Source organism: Anser anser, assembly GCF_964211835.1.
Source record: "Anser anser genome assembly, chromosome: 1".
NCBI lineage: Eukaryota > Metazoa > Chordata > Aves > Anseriformes > Anatidae > Anser > Anser anser.
Window position 1 is genome coordinate 121,477,356 of NC_139720.1, and position 20,900 is coordinate 121,498,255.

The 20,900-nt window shown below is 35.2% G+C and overlaps 1 protein-coding gene across 10 annotated transcripts in view; it reads left to right on the forward strand.

Annotated features, from left to right (window-relative positions):
* CFAP47 (cilia and flagella associated protein 47) overlaps positions 1 to 20,900 on the forward strand; it is a 302,084-nt gene that overhangs the window by 185,811 nt on the left and 95,373 nt on the right. For all 10 annotated transcript variants that reach the window (XR_014579256.1, XM_083823100.1, XM_083823104.1 and 7 more), the window contains one exon: positions 4,188 to 4,285. Coding sequence is in view for 9 of the 10 variants with exons in the window: in XM_083823100.1 (XP_083679226.1) it covers positions 4,188 to 4,285 (98 nt within the window). In the remaining variant the exon portion in view is untranslated. The remainder of the gene's footprint in view (positions 1 to 4,187; positions 4,286 to 20,900) is intronic.

The following is a 20,900-nucleotide window of genomic DNA, read 5'->3' on the forward strand; positions in this document are numbered from 1 at the left end:
AGTGTTGGTTTATATTAATAATTAACAGTCCTGCTGTTTAATCAGTTATTATTTCCATCCTTTAAAGTTTTGTTGTTGTTTGTTTTGTTTTGCTTTTAATACTCCATTAATTTAAGATTCAGCTTCTAATACGGTATATTTTAAATTATGTTCATGACACCTGCTAGTTCTTCAGAGTTTTTGGTTACTACTTTTTAATTAATTGGTTTTTAATCATTCTTATTCTTTTTTTCTTTCTGAAATGAAATGTTATAGGGGATTAATCTTTCTGTTTCTTTTCTTTTTTTTTCTTTTTTTTTCTTTTCTTTTCTTTCCCTTTTTTTTTTTCCCTTTTCTTTCTTTTCTTCCCTTTCTTTCTTTTTGTTTCTTTCTTTCTTTTCTTTCTACTTCTTATTGTCCCTACAATGGTATTCATTTCGATTTCATCCTGGTACTTAATACAAAGTTGCTGTTCAGTGATAACATCTTAAACCAGACTTTGAATATTTTTCAGATTTAAATAAAAAATAGGTTGATCCAGTTATGGCACCTTGTAACATTTACTCAGGTCTACAGGTAATAACTGCAGTTCCTTATTTATACATTTTCTAGCCTTAGAGATCCTCTAGTTTATGTTACTATACTACAGTATAATGATCTGTAGTCACTGTTACCATCCTCAGTAATATGGTCCTTTCTTTCTAGGTAAGGAAACTTAACCTGCAGGAATTTGGAGATATATGTGATGTCTATTTATTGGAAACAATTTTAATTGTGCTATTCCTCAGCTTATATTATCTGTCTTTCAGATAGTTTTATTGCCTATCATTATCTTTTTTCTTACTGATTATGTCCTTTCCACCAAGTTTCTCATTAGGAGCTAAGTCAACATCATAATTTAAATTCCTGTATTCCAGCTCACACACTTTATTTTCAGACTTATGTTTGTATAGAAGCACATATCACAGAATCATAGAATATCATGAGTTGGAAGGGGCCCATTGATCACTCAGTGATCAATGAAGGATCATTGAGTCCAACTCCTGGCTCTGCACAGGATCACCCAAAAATCAGACCATGTGTCTGAGAGCCTTGTCCAAAGGCTTCTTGAACTCTGTCAGGGTCAGTGCCATGACCACTGCCCTGGGGAGCCTGTCCCAGTGCCCGACCACCCTCTGGGTGCAGACCCTTTCCCTAACACCCAGCCTGACCCTCCCCTGTCCCAGCCCCATGCCGTTCCCTCGGGTCCTGTCGCTGTCCCCAGAGAGCAGAGCTCAGCGCCTGCCCCTCCGCTCCCCTCGTGAGGGAGCTGCAGGCCGCCATGAGGCCTCCCCTCGGCCTGCTCTGCTCTGGGCTGAACAGACCAAGGGACCTCATCTGTTCCATACGTCTTGCCCTCTAGGCCCTTCACCATTCTTCTAGCCCTCCTTTGGACACTCTCTAATAGCTTTATTTCCTTATACTGTGGTGCCCAAACCTGTACACAGTACTTGAGGTTAAGGCCTCAGGTAACGGTTTGGTTATCTGCCTTTATAAACCTTGTGTAAATGGAACTTTACTGTCAACATTTTCTTTTGTTGTTTTCTACCTGAATTTTACAGACTTTTGTTGTATCCTACAATTTGACTGCATTCTTAAACAATGTGATATCCCAAGCTGTGGGGTATTTATTTATTTGTTTGTTTGTTTTGTCTTCAGTTGAACACTTTTATTTTAGGTTCCAGGTGACAAGTTCTGTTTTGATATAGGGGGATCTTCCCTTCTTGCATAAGTCATCTCTGTTCTGTATTATTATTATTTTTTTTTTTTTGTTAAGTGACTAAACTCAGGGTCATGTGCATACCAGAATCCTTTAAGGGATATTCAGAGGGTGTCTTTATCTCATTGATATTCATTTTTATAGACCTTGAAATACTGAATCATAGAATCATAGAATCATAACGGTTGGAAAAGACCTTCAAGATCATCTGATCCAACCATCACTCTACTACCAATAACACCCACTAAACCATGTCCCTCCATGTCCAACCTTTTCTTAAACACCTCTAGGGATGGTGACACCACCACTTGCCTGGGTAACCCGTTTTAATGCCTGACTGCTCTTTCTGAGAAGAAATGTCTCCTAATTTCCAACCCGAACCTCCCCTGGCGCAACTTGAGGTCATTCCCTCTAGTCCTATCACTAGTTACCTGTGAGAAGGGGCCGACCACCAGCTCCTCACATCTTCCTTTCAGGTAGCTGTAGAAACCATTAAGGTCTCCCCTGAGCCTCCTCTTCTCCAGAATAAACAACCCCAATTCACTCAGCCACTCCTCACAGGACTTGTGTTCTGGGACCTTCCCAAGCTTCATAGCCCTTCTCTGGACACGTTCCAGGGCATTGATATCCTTCTTGTACTGAGGAGCCCAAAGGCCATTCTACAAACTGGAAAACTACAATTCAAAACAGTATTCAAAAACAGTAAATTGTATACTTGTCAAATTAGCCTGAATAAAATAACAGATAAGTTAATTTAGGATAGATAAATTAGAATGGATAAGTTAAGTTAATTTAGGATAGATAAATTAGAATGGATCAGTTAATATAAGTTAATATATCCAGTGAAGATTTAAGGACATTAATGAAATTAAAGCCAAACAGACACAGTTTTGCTAGAAATAAAGTCACATATGGAGAATAAGGAACTGCAACAAGGAAAGCAGTGTCTCTGAGAAGAGCTGGGGTCATAGCAGAAAAGAAAAACAGTTGGAGCTCCCAAGACCAATGTTGTGGTAAAACAGAACTGCTAATGTATACTCTCTAGTGTATAATTCAGAGAAGTGTGAGTAGCAGGATGGAGGTTATTTTCATCTCATGCAATATACAGACAAACTGGAATACTGCAAGCAGTTCTTGTCTATACATTTATAAAAGGTGCTGAACAACATTTTATACTTGCAGAAAATAACTACAGGAAATATTTGTGTTGTGAAGATTGGGTCATATGATGAGAGACTTTGGGCTCAATCTCTTTTGCTTATCTGAACAAGATCAAAGGACTAATTTTATTAACATTCACGAGTATGTTCTAAACACAGGAAAATAACAACTGCTTAATGTTAGGTCTATGAAACCTAGCAGAGAAAGACATTACAAGATCTTTTATCTGGAAGTTGAATGGTTGAATGAAGTTGACTGCTGGTGGTTATCTTCAAATTAAGACTTGAGGTCTATCTGGGAGATACGCTTTAGCAAAACTCATATTACTTGACTGAAATTTTACATAACAATTCTGTGTAACTGAAAACAGAATTTAAGTTCTGTAATATATAAAATATGATATGAATTTATTCTGATTTATTTTTTCTTGATATTATGTAAAATTATAAAAATATTGTCATTCTGATATGGACTGCCTTCAGTTCAAGGATCTGGTTATCTATGCCTCCTACGGCTCCTGGTTGTAAACACTTCCTGGTCCTAGCCTTAATTGTAACATTCATGCATGTTCCAATTATTTAAAGGTTTCTTAATCATCAATATAAGGATAATTTAAAATCTGTTGTTATAACTTCATGAGTGTGTACATGAGATTAATACCGTCTTCTCTGGCTTCATAAATTATCTCCGGACTTCAAAGGGGAGGAGGGAGATAAAAATCCCTGAATGGGGAGCACAGAGCTTTCTTCTCTGAGCTTGTAGTCACTCAGTCTCATAGGACTTGATGCATCTCAGCTTTCGTATATATCATCAGAATTTCCCATCCCTCATTTTTGGACTAGGTAATACAAAGTACTGAAGGGAATGAAATCCTCTAGATTTCTGGCCAGTTTATCTTGCAACTAAATGTGGGATTACAATTATTATTTTTTTCCTTTGTTTGTTTGTTTTTAGCATTGTCTTTGTTGAAGGAAAAAAGTTATAGGTCAGTGATATTTAAAATTCTGAAACAATGTGTTACTCTGGGAAACAAATTTGCCAAAGAGCTGTTTTCTTTCGATTTGTATATGTATGTATTGATTTTGTTATTATTTTGAACCCTGACAAGAAAGGATTAGATAAGGAGATTTGTTGACAGCAATTAAATCAGTTCATGATTTGCTTTGTCTCCATATGAACAATGACTGGCAGTTCTGATAAAAGTCAAAATTTCTCATTGATTTGAATGCTGCTAGAAGTGATCACCTCATGAGATGATTTTTAAAGCATTTTTTTCTTTCATACATAGGAGGAAGTTCTTCAAATTGCAAAGTGTGGTTTTCCTTGAAGATTAACAGCACACCTGCAGCACCTGAAAGAATGATAGATGTAAAATGCAGAGCTCTGGTAAGATTAATTTAAATGCTTAATTTATAAAATTAATAATTTTGAATAAAAAACAAAACAAATAATTGTATTGATGGTCTGGTTGCTATCACAGAGAACTAATCAGTTTTATTAAGTGACCACACACAACCACTTTTTGCATAATAAAGCTCAACAGTTACTAAGACATCATATAAGCTCACTGATATGAACTAAAATTAATGTTTGGAAAAAAAAAAGTGGTTTCTTTAACATATTTGCATAATTATATTTTTCTTCTGCTAGAGTATACTTTTAATTTTGGATCTTAGATAAAGCTGAATTCTATAAAAACTTCAAGCAGTTTACATACTGACCACAGCGGAATAAGTCTCTTTTGGTACCCTCCTTCCTTATGGATGCCAAATGCTGTCATTTAGATATCACTAATCAGTAGAATGTACTTAATCATATTTTTATTGGTAGAGAAATGTATATTTTCATGCTCAAAAATATAAATAAATTGTTAGTAGTTTTTCAAGGATAACTGCATAACAGAAATAGTGTGTTTTAAAGCACTTAAGTATATAAAGATAAAATAACTGTTTTTATTTTCAGAGCTAACATTGTAGTTATATTCTTAAAATGGATATTTACTTTATCATCTAGAAGCCCTGCATTCTTTTTGAATTGTAGGCAGCTAAGAAGTACTAACGTTAATGATGGATGCTGGTGACAAGTTCTATAAATAGAAATGACCGGTAGAGTGTTTTCCTGCAGATTTTTTTTTTTTAAGAAAAAAATGAAAAGTGATGCAAGTACTAGAGTATTACCTCTTCCAGTAACAGATGCTGGGAAGGGAGCAGAGTCTCCTCAGTTGATTTTGCATGTCAGCATCTATTTATGTGGGGAAAAAACACAAAAGAAAGTTAGAAATACAAAAGCTACAATAAGAGTTTGTGATTTGAGACCTCTAAAAGAATAATGTAGGTTTTTGTCACACAGGATCATGCTTTGTCTTGTATTATTTTCTGATCTGAGACTACTGAGAAAATGGTAAAAGGAAAAGATAAATTTAAATTATATTTTTGACTTCTATTTTAACTCTGCCTCACAATTTTGAATATAATTCAGAATGAAAACTTGCAAAAAACCCACAACACTTATAGTAAAATAAAGCACACTTTTTACATTGGATGGGGCGCTGAAGTTATTGACTCGAATGGGGAGATTTCTAGTGAAAATGAAGGCAGCAAAGAAGTAGCTATACCCCTTCAGATCTCTATGGGAGATCTGGTAAAATAACCCACTTCTCCTGATGAATTTTGAAGATGACAGAAAGATTGTTGACTCGTAATACACATGGTTACTATTACAGAGTGATCTGAATTGACTGGTTAAGTGCCAGGCAGCTCATTTTGGAGCAGGAGCATGTCTCTAATGTAAGTGACTGGGATTATCATAGTTAATGCCTCACTATAGAATGTTAGTGTGACGCTGAGAAAAAGAACGAATACAGTCTGTAACTGCTAAAGAATGCTCAGATACATGCAGAAAGCAAATAACATTGTTGCTACTACTGTTAGAATATTATTCAGAGGTCTGATTCTCATAGGTTAAGAAGTGTGTTGAAAAACTGGAAGAAAATCAAAGGAAATCCATTAAAAGCATTGGGGACTGGAAAAGCAGACCTTGTTATATGAGTATTAAGTATCTCTAGCAGCTTAGTTTACCAAAAAAAAAAAAAAAAAAAAGAGAGAGAGAGAGAATGAACTCTCATTCTCATGTTGCTGACCAACATGAATGAAGAGCTATTGGACAAAAATTTAAATCTGACAAATATTTAATCTTGAATAGATTGCCCTAGTAATGAGAACAATAAAACATTGAAAGATCTTACTGCTGCAATCATTAGACATTAAAAAGTCTTGTAAAGCTGAGGACTTGAAATTGCTTTAAAAGCTGATAAATTTGTAAAAGGCATAAACACCTGGTACATCTGCTACATCAGCAAGTCAGTTTTAATGAATACATTGATCTCTTTTTTACCCTGAAATCTGTCTTTTTCCTTCCTGACCCTTGGAAAGAAAAAGATTAGCAACATTAAATTTTAAATACTAATGACACTGCATTTGGACAGTGGCTGTAGCTGTATCTTACAGTCAAATATGATACAAACTCATCCTCAGCATGTTGGAAGTATTTTTCCTCACTTATATAAAAACAAAAAACAACAACAACAAAAAAAACAATGTATTGTCCATCCCTGAAACATCAGAAAATGGCTACAGCAGAGGAAAGTGGCAGGACAGTTTTCTGAAATGAGTGAGGTGTATATTAAGGTCTTGTTTGTCTCAATGGTAGACATGCAGTAACAGCCTGCAGACTGGGAGGAAGTCCTCAGGGAGGTGAGGCTGGTGGGCATCCAGGGAAAATGGGCAGTATGGGATTCTCGTGACACATGGAACCATGAGTGTAATAGACATTAGTAAGACTTTCATGACTTTTTCTTTGCGTGTAGAATCCAGTTTCATGTTTGAGGTTTGGAAATGCTTTAGGCTAACACAGCCTATTGTACTTCATAAAAGAGCATCTATTTGAAATGTAATGGCCCTGATGGGGTGATAGTTCTTATTGTATGAAAAGGGGTGGCAACTTGTGTGTTTGTCAGAGCTCAAGCTGATTTCTCAGCTGTTGATTCAACCCATGGTGTGATTCAGTGCTTAAAAGGTTGATACTGTATTTGAATAATAAACACATTTTCATCTCTTTTTCTTCTTATATGGGTTTCTTCAATTTTACTACCAAGAAAATGGTTTTGAAAAAGAAGAAACTGCCTCATCTTTGGCCCTTACTAGTGCTAATTCTGTTTTATAATGTTGCATTCAGACTTTTTGGGACAGTAAACATCTGCCACTTCTCAGCTTTTCTCCCAGATCATCAGTACTCAATGTATATCCTGTGTTTGAAAAATGCATGGTTCTGCTAGTTTGCAAATATTGATTTTAAAATCAAATATTCATTTAAGATCTCTTCATGGTAATTCCAGATGCCTGTATTTCCAAGCAAAGGCTAGATCATAGTCTATTCCTTCTTTTTCATTGATCTTCAACACTGGTTTATTTCTCATTTTTCTGACCAGGGTCTCTTAGGTCTTTTTCTTCCTCCCTCCCCCTCCCCTCCTCCTCCCCTTTCCCTTTCCCCTCCCCTTCCCCTTCCCCTTTCCTTTTTCCATTTTTCCCTTTCCCCTTCGCTCTCCTCTCTTTTCTTCTCTTATTTTTAATTTGCCAACCTAGTCAGTTCAATACACAATTTTAGATTATATATAAAATCAGTCTAAAATGAATGGGAACATTATGAAACATAGTAGTCACATACAAAAAACACTTGTACTTTCTGGGGAGATACAACACTTTGAAGTCTAGACAACAGATGACAATTAGTCTTGTAAGTTCAGACCTTCATATAATTCCTGAATAACACGGAACTGTCCCAGCCTTAGTATTTATCCTTTAGGTAATTATAGGGAAAGTCGTGGATTGTTCTCCTCCTTTTTTTTTTTCTTTTTTTTTTTTTTCTTGAAGTCTAAAACTCACTGATCTCTCTGAAACCCTCAATTCACCAGACTCTCTGAAAATTCTAGGCAGAGTCCATAGGGAATTCTGTAAGGTAAGGTCTGCAGGTAAGACCAAGGTCTGAACCTACGGATTTGTCTCCAGGTGTTGTCAGAAATAGAAGGCAAGGGAAAAAGCAAGACTGTGTATATATAGTATAATACTTCCATGGCTTTTAAGGGTTTTCAGTTCAGGGTCTTTCTTGAGCTGCCTGGTATATCCTTAAATTTATGTATATGCATTAATATTCTCTTTTGACTTTGAATTTGAAGTGTTTACTGACCATTGTGAGGTGCCATCACCTTCACAATGTGACCATTGTGAAGAGCCATCACCTTCATTTTTAGCTGTGTCCTTTATTTTAATTTGATGCCTCCTAGTTCTTGAAATACAGGAATCATTGAACAGTTAAAACCTATCTACTCTCTCCATGCTACTCATGATTTTGTAGACTTCTATAATATCTCTTCTAAATTATTTTTCTTCAAAGATGAATTGTATGATAAGCTATTCATCCTTATTTATGGTTCCCACTTGGAACTTCATATCTTACTATTGTAGTATTTCTCCAAATGTGATAAGGAAAATAAATGGATAAAACCTGTACAGAAAGGTAGAAAGAAATTTGGATTTTGTCGGTGCTTGTCCTCTAACTGCTTCTTTTGATGCACTTGTAGTGTGACTATCAAAACTGAGCTTTCAAAGCAGTTCTACTAGTTAGCCTTTTTTGTTTCTATTCAGTTGACATAAGTCAAAGTGAAGATGAGAAAATTAAGTGATACCTGAAGATTAGAAATTTAAATCCTTAAAAATTTCCATGCAACATGAAAAAATCAGTTTTCCATCAATTACATTTAAAAGTATCAGGTGAAAAGTAGCAAGAGGTGCTAAATTCCACTAACCTTTTAAAGTGATTTGTAACAGAGCAGTTTCTTAAATCGAAAGTCAATCTGTGACAAACTTTCTTGATGACAGTGCCTGACCATACCAGCTATTCAAATGAAATCTTAGAAGCGGTGTTAGGAAGACGTCATTATTCATTTCACTCTCAAGAATCAAGCAAGCTATCTTGAGTTAGGCCCTGAATTGTCAAGGAGGTAGATTTTTTCAATGTATTTTAAATGCAGCTTACCTTCTCTTTTTTTTTTTTTTGAGTGATTTGTTTTTTATATATTGTACAATTGAGAAGGTCCACAGCATAGCCAAAAAATATTGAGAAGAGATATTAATTCTCTAATCAATAATGTATCTATATTATGCTTTGATTAAAATGATGGATTAATCAAGATTTCTGATAAATCTCATGTAGTAAGTTGTCTTTAGACATATATGATAACTACTTAAGTACTTGTTGTGATTTGAGCCTGGTAGGCAGCTAAGCACTACACAACTGCTTGCTCACCTCCTGACCCTAGGGGGATGGAAAAAGAGAATCAGAAGGGCAAAAGTTAGAAAACTTGTGGCTTAAAATAAAGACAGCTTAATAAGAAAACAAAGGAAACAAAAGAAAAACAACTTCAAGAAAAAAAAAAGTGATACAAAACACAATCATTTATCACCAGCCAACTTATGGCCAGCCAATCCCAAGCAACGGAAACCTTGACAAACTTCCCTCCAAGTATTTATTGCTGAGCATGATATCATATGGTATGGAATACCCCTTTGTTTAGTTTGGGCAGCTGTCCTGGTTGTGTCATCTCCCAGCTTTCTGTGCATCTCCAGCCTTCTCACTGGAAGGGCAGCATGAGAAACAGAAAAGACCTTGACTCTGTGTAAGCACCACTCAGCAACAAATAAAATCATGGTGTTATCAATATGCATCATCTTATCAACACGGTTTCCATCACAAATCCAAACCATAGCCCATACCAGCTACTATGAAGAAAGTTCATTATCCAAGCCCAAGCTAGCACAGTACATTATGCAATTTTTTATCACATGAAAGCATCTTATTTTCCTGCATATATATTGAGTACTTGTGATAAATTTTGTGCTGTCAACCATGTGCAGTTTATTTCATCTGACAATAATGCCAATTTTTAAAATTTCTATGAGTAACTAATGTTTTGACTATAATAGTAAATTGCATCTCTGAAAGAAACAAGACAATGTACTGATTCATTGCATACATCAACCATTATCAGGAGTAGAAATGATTGATGCTGTGAGCCCTATAGCTTGATGATCTGGATATTCTTTCTAATCCAGGCTCTGAACACTCTTAAGTGCATCCATCACCATTACAGAAATGAGAGTGACTTTATTGAAATAAAAGTAGATTAGTCAGATGCAGGTTTATTTTATAAATACCAGGTGTAATAATTGAAATTAGATCAACTAGTGAAGCCTAGAAAGGTTGTAGGGATGCATTCCAGCTGTGAAGGATTCCTGCCCTCCTTGATTGTCAAAGCCTTGTGTATCCTTATGAGCACTTAGATGATGCACCCATAGACGTGATATTATCCAGTGTTGCTAATACTGAAATAACCCACTCAGTCCTGTTGCTGCTTATAACGAACACCTCCAAACTTACCTTACAACTTCATCAGCCACTGCCCTACTTCAAATTCTATTTTTTCACCAACTGTCGTAATGAAAGCAGTCAATCTGAAATCTAAACACTAAATCTGTCTCTTTTTGATGTCCTTTGCCTTTCAGTCCAGCCTGAAAACTCATTCCATTACTTGGCACTGCTGGTCTGTAGAGAACATTTCCCTACAGTCATTAAAAACTCCATTGATTGTACTACTTCCATAAACATTTTCCAGAACAGCACCGTGCTTGAAATTATTTCAGTAAGGAGATTTTGGATTTATGAGGCCGCTTGTACCTCATTACCTGTTCCATGGTTTTGAAAAATGCCGCTAAGTTTTGTTTTGTTCTACATGACGTAAGGGAGACTGATGTTGGAGATGTGTCACCTTTGGTGTTTCTCTCCGGTGCAAATTTTAGGCTGCATTTCACTCTGACAAAGTTATCAAGTCAATTAAAAGTCACCTAAATGGTAGTTCACACAAAAGGGAGAAAATATCCTCTGTGATCGTATGCCCAAGAATTTCTTTTTTCTTTCATGAAAGAATTAATGTATTCTTATTCTGTTCTGTCTTGTCAAGACTAGCCTGTGGTAAATAATATCAAAAGCAAGAGAAACAAACCAGCAACAGTAGAGATAGTAGAGGATACAGAAGTGAACTTTTAAATGTATATTTTACTTTAAAAATAATTCTATAATATATTTCAACCTTTTTTTTTGCCCTACTAGTGAATTCTACATAGTGTAGGCTTAATTAGAGTGGTGTTTTTTTCTTTCTTTCTTTCCTTTTTTTTTTTTTTCCCCCCCCCCTCCAATATCTACCACCCTTTCAAATTCATTCTGAATTTTAGAACTCAGGGCGTGCTTTGCTGTCTCACAGATGTTTGCAAGAAAGATTCTGCAATTTAGCATGTGGAACTAACATTTCTGTTGATCACAAAAATACTGTTCATTTGCCAGTGGCAAAATTGTTCTAGAATTCTAAGAGAAAGCGACAAGTAGCACACAGTTGTTACTATCAATTAGATTTTGAAATGCAACTCAGAAAGCTCAGAACAATTCAATTTGAAACTGGATTGACCTTAGCATGATGTAGCCTACTGTATAAAGAGAGAGGGAGCCATTGTTTGGGCATTCCATACCAAATCCTACTCTGTTCTTTAGAGGGGAGGCTGAGAAGGAAGGGAGGGTGGATAAAAATATGGAATTCCTACTAGTCCCATTTTGGGGTCTACTCTTCGAATTCTTCTCATCCAGTGCCAGAAATGGTTTTCCCTTCTAATATATAAGGTGTATCATCAGAAGTAGCACCCTTGCCATCTCAGTGATGTTTTTCTACTCTGAGGATAGATATATGGGCTCAAGGAATGGTTCCCCTTTTGTTTAATCACTTGAAGGGGACCCACAAGAAATAAGTCATCTGTGTTAGCCTTTCAGTTCATAGGAATAGCATATTTCTGGGGTGGCTCTCCTGATCATTCCCACTTACTGACTTTCATTTATATCACACGCTAATCCAGGAATGCATGGACTGAATCCTTTTTGGGTGAAATTTAACTGGAGAATATTTTCAATGAGCTCACCTAATGTTTTCCAACAGTTAATGGGTGCTTACTTTATTGGAGTGAATCAGGAAAAAAATAAAAAAAAATAAAATAAAAAAAATAAAATAAAAAAATAAAAAAATAAAATCAGGAAACTGTACTGTATGCATGCTGGGTACTTAGCACAAACTGTTTTGGTCTACATGACTACTCCTTTTTATGCCTCACTACATGCTAATATAGATAAATTTTTGCACCCAGATCTTTGTAAATCTTCGTGCCAAAAGAGACCTCATCATGTTTATTATAACAGGAGTTTGCATATCCTGAGAACTGCATTATGTCAATTGACAAGTATAATGCGGAGGGCTTGTTATAAATACAACCAGTTTTAAAATAGATCCAAATTATAATTTAAATTGTGTCTCTTTTATTATTTTTCATTTACTATTTTGATAAGTGTAAAAAGCATATAATTAAGAGTATCTTTTGTAATTATGTAACTTGGCAGTTGACAGGTGACACTCAGTGTATTCATAGCTATAGTGCCTTAATTTTTCATAAATTCTGTACTAAACTGTAATCAGAATATTGTCATACATAGATGATAGTTGGATCATATTCTCAAAAAATGAGTAACCTGAATTATGAACCATGCCTTAAGACTAATTTTTAGAACGTGCTTTCATAACAATTGGTAGCATAAAAAGTAACATTCTGTAAAAGAACCATGGCAACATGTTTTGTGGAAGAAAAACAAATTTGGGAAGGTTGTAATTATTAATTACTCTAACTAAAAGCAGTTTGGAAATAATTCAGACCAGAACATCTTCGTATAGCCTATAAAGTAAGTAGTTGTCAAAAGAAGGGTAAATTATTAGATTTATTAGAATGCTAATGCATTTTTTTTTTTTATAAATATATAGCAGCTACTAATCCCCTCCTTTCCCTACACATGCATTAATCATTCCTATGATAGCACAGCAGGGATCTGATGCAGATCCCAAGATGACAGCTGAGCTGTCACTAACTACTGTTGAACAAAAATGTAAGGATAGCTCTAAGTAACTAGAGGGATGTTTTATCTATGCCAGATGAGTGGTCATATATATGAATAACAACTGTCAAATGAATAATTTGCTTGTAATTAAACTACTATGTCACTCAGTCCATAACTACTATTGTGGCTGATGTATCAAAACAAGAGCATTTTTTTTTGCTCAATCATTAAACAGACCAAGTCCACAGAGAAAGTTAGTTCTTTCTTCTTTTATCTATCTATCTATCTATCTATCTATCTATTAGTTAGCTCACTGATGCTGTCTGGAATAATGATAATATAACTTAGTGAATGAGGTATTAAAAATTTGTCACTGAAAGTAAAACTTAGTATATGAACTCTGTTCCGTGGATATATCTCAGTGTTTCAAATCGGTATAACTTGTGTTAGATTTTCAGCTCAGGACAGAATGTGGATGCATATGCACTCTGTAGGTGTGTTTTTTTTAAATAACAATCAGAGGAATCTCAAAGAGCACAGTGAGAAAACAATTTCTCCAAAAAATGTAGTTGTATTAAGTTTAGATTTTCACACTATGTTTGGAGGCTCTTACAAGTGATGATCTGAGGATTTTTTTGTTTGTTTGTTTGCAGAAATATTACCCCTAAACCTTTCCTGACATTTTTGTGATTTGCCAGGAAAATTAGTACTTCTACTGCTTTTACTGTCTGCAATTAGTGTGAGTTAATGAGTAGTGTGAACTCACTGTTTTCCTTGTGTAATATGAGGAAAAAATGAAGAAGGGATCTCTATTATTCATTCCGTTCCTCTAGCCTTTATCCATCTATGTAATGGGAAGCTGTACCTTTTACTTAAGACTATCTTGGTAGGGGTGCTACTAGTCTCACAAAATGTAACAATATCTCTGCTTTCCAAAATATCATTTCTGTCTTCCCATTACCAGGATACTATTTTAAAATGCTGGAGTGAAATTCAAATACCATTTTATAGTGCATGGGTTGAAGCAGCTAGCTTTTCTCCATTTCTGCTTTATTTCTATGGATAGCGTGCACAGCTTGTGAGGCGGCAAATGATAATTAAATGGCATCATTACAATGAGCAAAAAATTCATTCACACATACCAATATTCTCAAACAGCATCTGAATCAGAAATTTCATGTCAGTATATAAAACTAGTTGATTACGGATTTGATTTGAAAACAGATGCCATGCTGAAGCTCAGAGGATGCTATTAACTCAGAAATTACTTGCTTATTACATTATTATGTAGTAACTCAGGAATTACTAAATTATTACTTGTTATTCATTTTTAGTTGGCATTTCAACTTTAGACTTGAATATATTTTAGATAAGTAAAACAGATCTTTTCTATTTGAATCAAAGTAAGGAATGACTATAGCTGTGACAGTATGGACATTCCTCTGGCACTTATGTAATCATCCTCTTTCCTAGAAAGGAGGGACCTATGTCTGTTACTGTCTGAAAACTGTTCTTCAGCTTTTTTAGAATGAATCTGCTGTTTGATTTCAATTTCCTTGAAGGAATATGAAAATTATTGCAACTAAAATGTTAAAAGAGAAGCCAAAAACATTCTGAGCATAGAGACTGTGCTAGTTTATTCTCCAGTGCGAGTTATAAAAAAGCTTGTAACTTAAAGTTCAGACAATTGGTTCCCAACAGCAGATATTTTAATTGAAAAAAATCCAGCTAAACTTATTTGAGAGAAAAGTAGATTACAAATTAGTACTATTCATTTCATGTAGAAAGTAATAGCAATTGTTTGTATTAATAAGGCAAATAGAGTAAAGCAAGAAGCTTTCAAATGACAAATTACAATTTGTTCATGAATATTTCTTGCTCGTGATTAGTAATTAAATAACACTTCTAGTTATTTTAAATTGTACATTTGTAATTTCCTTAGTCCTAAAGGTAGAGAAAAACCATGTTTTAAAAAATTTACCAATTGATTAAATATCTTCAGCTATTGACAACACTGTAACAATTCAAAACAAAACAAAAAACAAAAACAATTTTTTGGTTACTATATTTTATTACAGTATTTACTATGGATTTCTGAATTGGGAACAGTAGTAGAGAGGTTGAATTTAGTCTGATAAATTTAGGCTCATAGTCTCAGACTGTTTCAAAAAATTGACTTTAAACTTAAGTTTAGCAGTTTGAACTTTGGCTTGCAAATATTATAGTGGCTTTATTCAGACTGTGTGTAGAGGTCGACAAGTACTCAGAATCTTAAGCTTTTTATGTAAAATGCCTAAAAGGATGGCAGTTATTGTGTTGGACACACGTATGATTCAGTGGCTGTCTATTTCATGGAAAAAAGTCTAAGTGTATATTGCTGATTCGCTGGGGCAAGAGAGTTTCTAACCATTCATGTATTTAAAAAATAGCATTGGCTTTCTTGAGAGGAAATATCTAATGTGTGAGCTGCAGGTATTATCTGAACAGTAGAACTAAGCCAGAGGCGAAGGTCTGTTTTGAACAGTGAGTTATGAGTTTCTGCTTTAATAAAACCAAATGCCTGGAAGGGATTGAGTTTGGTTTCTACACAAGTGTGGAGACAATAGTTTAGTCTATTTTCTGCCAAGTCTCTCTCAAGTCCCTGAGAGCAATATGAGTAAGGAAAAGTTGATATTGTAACTTGGAAACATATGCTACCCACCCCCTCTTCCATTAGAGTTCTTGCTGTGATAAAACTTGTCCCACTGTTGCCATTTGCAATAGCTCCCAGATTTGTGCCACTTATACACTGTTTCTGCACTTTTCAGTGATGATTTGAAAAGATCACTGTCGTAATCTTCACACTTAGCAAGATATTTACATGAACATCTAAGAATAGTCAGGGTGCTTCCATTACTGGTTCCAGCTCTTTCCAACTTTCAAGCCTCATTATTTTTGGCAGTCTCTAGAAAAACAAATGCAATAGTCTGTTCTGTGTGATCCATACAGAGCAGATGGTGACTGTAGGATGAATAAAACAATTGAGGAATACAACCTCATTGATATTTACCTACGTTTTAAAACTTCAATCTTGGGATGATACCTTTTACTCTGTAGAGGATATATGATGAAATAATGGCTCACATCCAGATATATGGATATGCAAAATAAAAGTATGTTTCAGGGGCTTGTGATAGTAGTCCTTTCCCTTGCAAGATCATCTGCTAGGTACTCAAAACTGAACACAGGAATACAGAGACATCAGTATTTAAAGTTTTTTACATTTTTACTTGTAAATCCATGGTTTCCTTGTTAAACATTTTCTCTCTTCTACATCCTTCCCATTCTGCCCCATGAAGAGGGAGAGAGACTGCATTCTGGGTGACAGCAGAACTGGCGAAATTGCACACAGAGACCCAGAGAAGTGCAAGAGTGGGCCTTCATTCAGACTGCTCTAATTTTAGCTCCTTCAGAAGATCTAGTAGCAAACATATATAATATATATTTTGGTGTTAATTTTAGTAATAGATATTGCTTGTGATATAGTGAACTTACATTACTTTTTTAGAGAAATGATTCTGATAATACAGAGGGAATGTGTAGAACAGATTGTTAATCTAGTCTCTGAGAACCTCTAATATATCACATATGGAAGACAAATTTAATAATGCAGCATTTCTTTCTGTATGAGAGATTTTTATCTTTAAAGCTTATCTTATCCTTTATGTCACAGTAAGAGAACTGGCTCCCTAGACTGCATGTGTATATATGTATATATATATATATATATATATAAAAATAAAGTTGGCTTTAGAAAAAAGATTTTCTAGGATTTGGGAAGGCATGAATTTGTCTCTGCCTACACTTGGAGAATTAATGTTCTTCTCAATAGAAACTATGACAATTTCGTTTTTGTTCTAGAATGCTCGATACCTCTACATGTTTCATGCCAGCAATAATTATCATAAAATCACAGAATGGCTTGGGTTGGAAGGGACCTTCAAGATCATCCAGTTCGAACCCCGATGCCACCACTAGATCAGGTTGCCCATGGCCTCATCTAGCCTGGCCTTCAACACCTTCAGGGATGGGGCATCCACAGCTTCTCTGGGCAACCTGTTCCAGTGCCTCACCACCCTCTGAGTGAAGAATTTCCTCCTAACCTCTAATCTAAATCTCCCCTCTTTTAGTTTAAAACCATTCCCCCTTGTCCTATGATTATCTGCACAAGTAAAATGCTGCTCTCCGTCTTTTTTCTAAGCCTCCTTTAAATATTGAAAGGCTGCAATAAGGTCTCCTTAGAGCCTTCTCTTCTTCAGGCTGCACAGCCCCAGCTCTCTCAGCCTTTCTTCACAGGAGAGGTGCTCCAGCACTCTGATCATCTTCATGGAATTATGGGGCCAGTCTTTTAAATCACAAAGAAACTTGTTTCCTTACCGATTTCAAATTCTCTTTTTAGACCTACAGAATAAGAATTACTGTAGATGCATGCTCTAAGACAGACAAATTAATTAGTATTTTATCTCTGCTGATTGAGCAACTTGATACTGATTGTGTAGCTGAGATGTAAATTATCTCATCGCCATGGTCATAAAATTAAATAAAATGAAATTCTATCGGAGTTATTTACTAGTTTTAAAAACTAAAGTACCTTTGGATAGCTCATATGTCCATGAGCTGGGAGTAGGAGTACACAGTAGAATATTTGCTTCCAGAGGTGTAACTGGAGTCATTAATGATGTTTAAAGTATGTAGTAATCAGTCATTACTGCTATTATACCATATTATCATTAGGTTCTGATAAGTGGCTGTAAGTATGATTTTGCTGAGTCCTTTTGAAAGTCTTGGAAGCACTGGAATATAAGAAGTATTGTTCACTTCCTTTTGGTCTCTATGAGCTGAGCACACCAGTTCTGAGCTATCTCATAGCTCAGCATTTCACTGATGTAATCTTTGTCATGTTTGTAGTTTCATGCCAGAGGGAGCTTCCTGACCTCACCAAATCAAATTTTCAATACAGGACAGTACGCCCATGGTACAAATACTAGTTTCAACATCTAATATGCTAACTAAATGCTTTTAGAATAATCTCCTAGAATTAATTTTGTTTTTTTCAGTCACTGATGTCATTATGAATATGCAGAAATCATCAGCACACACCAAGCCTTCCAAAGCCCGTTGCAATCTATTGGAACTGTGAATTTACAGCACTTGAAAACAAATACATATAGCACTTGAAAACAAATCAGAGACAAGCAGAAAATAACCACAGCTGTCCGTTTGTTGTAGCATTATATGGGTGGATACAATTAGCTCAGGAACTAAACTTTGTAGATCTCATATTTTGTTTCATGTTTTGTTTGTTTGTTTGTTTGTTTGGTTGGTTGGTTTTCTGTTTTGCTAAGACATTTACAAAGATTTTCTTAAATATTTTCCTGATTGTCATTCACTAGTATCTCTGTGGGTAAGATTTAGTCTAGTTCTGAGAGAAATGATTGTAAAAGACATTCTTTGTTAACTATCAGATATATTAGAAGTTATTTAGAAACTGAAATCATCCTAAAATTTTACATCTCCTGGGCTTCCCTGAAAGAAAAGGTTAGTTACAAATGGTGTTCACTGCTATTTTGAGGGCTGATTTGGGGCAAATGTCTCTGTATATTGCATATTACCTTTACAAGAGACATAACTGATGCTTTGGAAATTCAGTAATAGCTGGTAGCTGCTTTGATTTCATTATCTAAGTGCAGTATATTTCTAACTTAGAAATGTTGCACTTTCTAATGCTTTTATTGAGTGATACTGAGTTTAAGCTATAGAAAGTGGTATTTTGCTCTGGCAATACAGATATGACATAGTATGTGAAGTAGATTGGACATTTTGGAGAAAAGACAGATGTCTCTTTTTGACAGATGAAGCCTGGATTTACTCAAGCATCAGTCATCCAAAATAGTTCTGTCGAACAAGAACTGCAAAAGCATCTACTGATTTGATTCAAACTGTTCTCCATTATTGGGATTCTAATCTACACCTCATATACTACATGCATCTGCACAGCAAGGTGACCTGTAAGAATGATGAATAGGATCTTTACAAAAATCTATCAATTGCTGAGTCATGCTTCCCAAAAATAGTGTTGACAGAATAAATGTAAATGATTTTCCTTTAAAATCCTTTGAAGATAGATTTGGTCCTTTGTTACATTAACACAGTAGCAGATATCTCCTTCTGTATTGGCTGTGCTAATGGGAAAGATTAACCTATTGTTATATGTTTCTGATAGTGCTCTCTAACCCGCTTCAGCATTGAAAAGCCAGGTTCCTTTATACTGTGGCAAGGCCAATGAAGCTGATCACTGAAAGCACCAACTTTTTCACCCTGGTGAAAAGTAGCTGTAATTGATAATTTTTTCATCTCACACTGCTGGATCTGAAAAAGAAATCTGCCTGTGGTCTCGGGAGGATGGAGAATTATTGAGTTTCAGTCTACATGGACTCAGAGGTGGCCTTGATTTCAAAAGTAAAAGAATATTCATTAAGATATAAGGATAGTAATCATTAAGATATAAGCATAGTTATTTGTTCCTCAGTTACGGGAACTTGGGATGTTAATTTGACTTTGAGAAAGTCTGTATCCCCTTGTCAGGCATGTGTTTTATAAGTACATTAATATAACATTTCTCTTGTAATTCATCTCAAGTTGCTGTTACAAATTCTATCTATCTGTACCATATATATATATATATAAAGCATCAAACAGATGGACAAAACTGGTGTGCATGAAGTCCAGATATGTACATATTTAGTGCATTGGCTTATCTTGTATGTCTTTAAAAGCATTGTAATATATAATTTTGATTTGTTTTTCTCAGGGAGAATATTTCCTTTGGTGGAGCTGAGGACATAACAGAGTCCGAGTCTGTGCTGGTTTGGTTGGGATAGAGTTAATTTTCTTCATCTAGGCTCACATGGTGCTATGGTTTGGATTTGTGATTAAAACCATTTTGATAATGCAACAATGATTTAGCTGTTGCTGGGCAGTGCTTACAAACAGTCAAGGTCTTTTCTGTTTCTCAAGCTGCCTACTAGTAAGTTGGGGGTGCACAAGAAGCTGGGGGAGACACAGACAAGACAGCTGACCCATACTGACCAAAGGGATATCCCATACCATATGGTTATGGTGTCTTGCTCACCAATAAAAATGGGGTAGTTGGCTGGCAGGGGTTGACATTGCTCAGGGACTGGCTAGGCATTTGTCAGCTGCTGGTGAGCAATTGCATTGATCATTTTATTTTTTTTCCTTTTGGTTCTGTTTTTTAGTTCTTTTTCTTTTTGGTGCTTAGTTTCCTAACAGGGTTAAACCACAACAGAGTCAAAGAACATAAAACTTTTGCAGTCCCCTCCTTTCCTTCAATTTCAGAAAGGAATTTTTAGCAATCATCTATTACAACACATTTTCCCCAGTTTCTTTGGTCACTACAGTGTCTAGCCTCTAGGAAGATGATAATAGTGTAGGATTCTGTAGTTGGTGAGCTTAGAGTTATTACAATAATTTATGAACTAATAGTCACTGTATTCTGTTTTAGGGCATTATTTCGTAGGTATTTAATGCCCATTTCAGCTAAAAGAAATTCAATTTATTGTGATTTTTACATGTAAATTTATATGTAAATTTACACTTGGAACTTGTTGCACTACTAGCCTCTAATATTAGATGTCCTGTGCATAATTTTTTTCTTCTAGTTTGTTTCTTTTACTATAGTAGTGATAAGAATGGGTTCAAAACTAAGCAAGTTTTTAAAAAGCATAATTTACCTAAGGTGTTTACTTCTAGACTTCAAGTAGTTAAATTTGCTGTAATGATAAAGACTTAACTATTGATGAGCGGTTAGTGCCTTTTTGCAAACTAATATTTTTAAGGCAAAATATGCCAAGTATAATGTGAAGACACAGCAGTAAGATATAGCAATGTTATGTCATCATTCCCT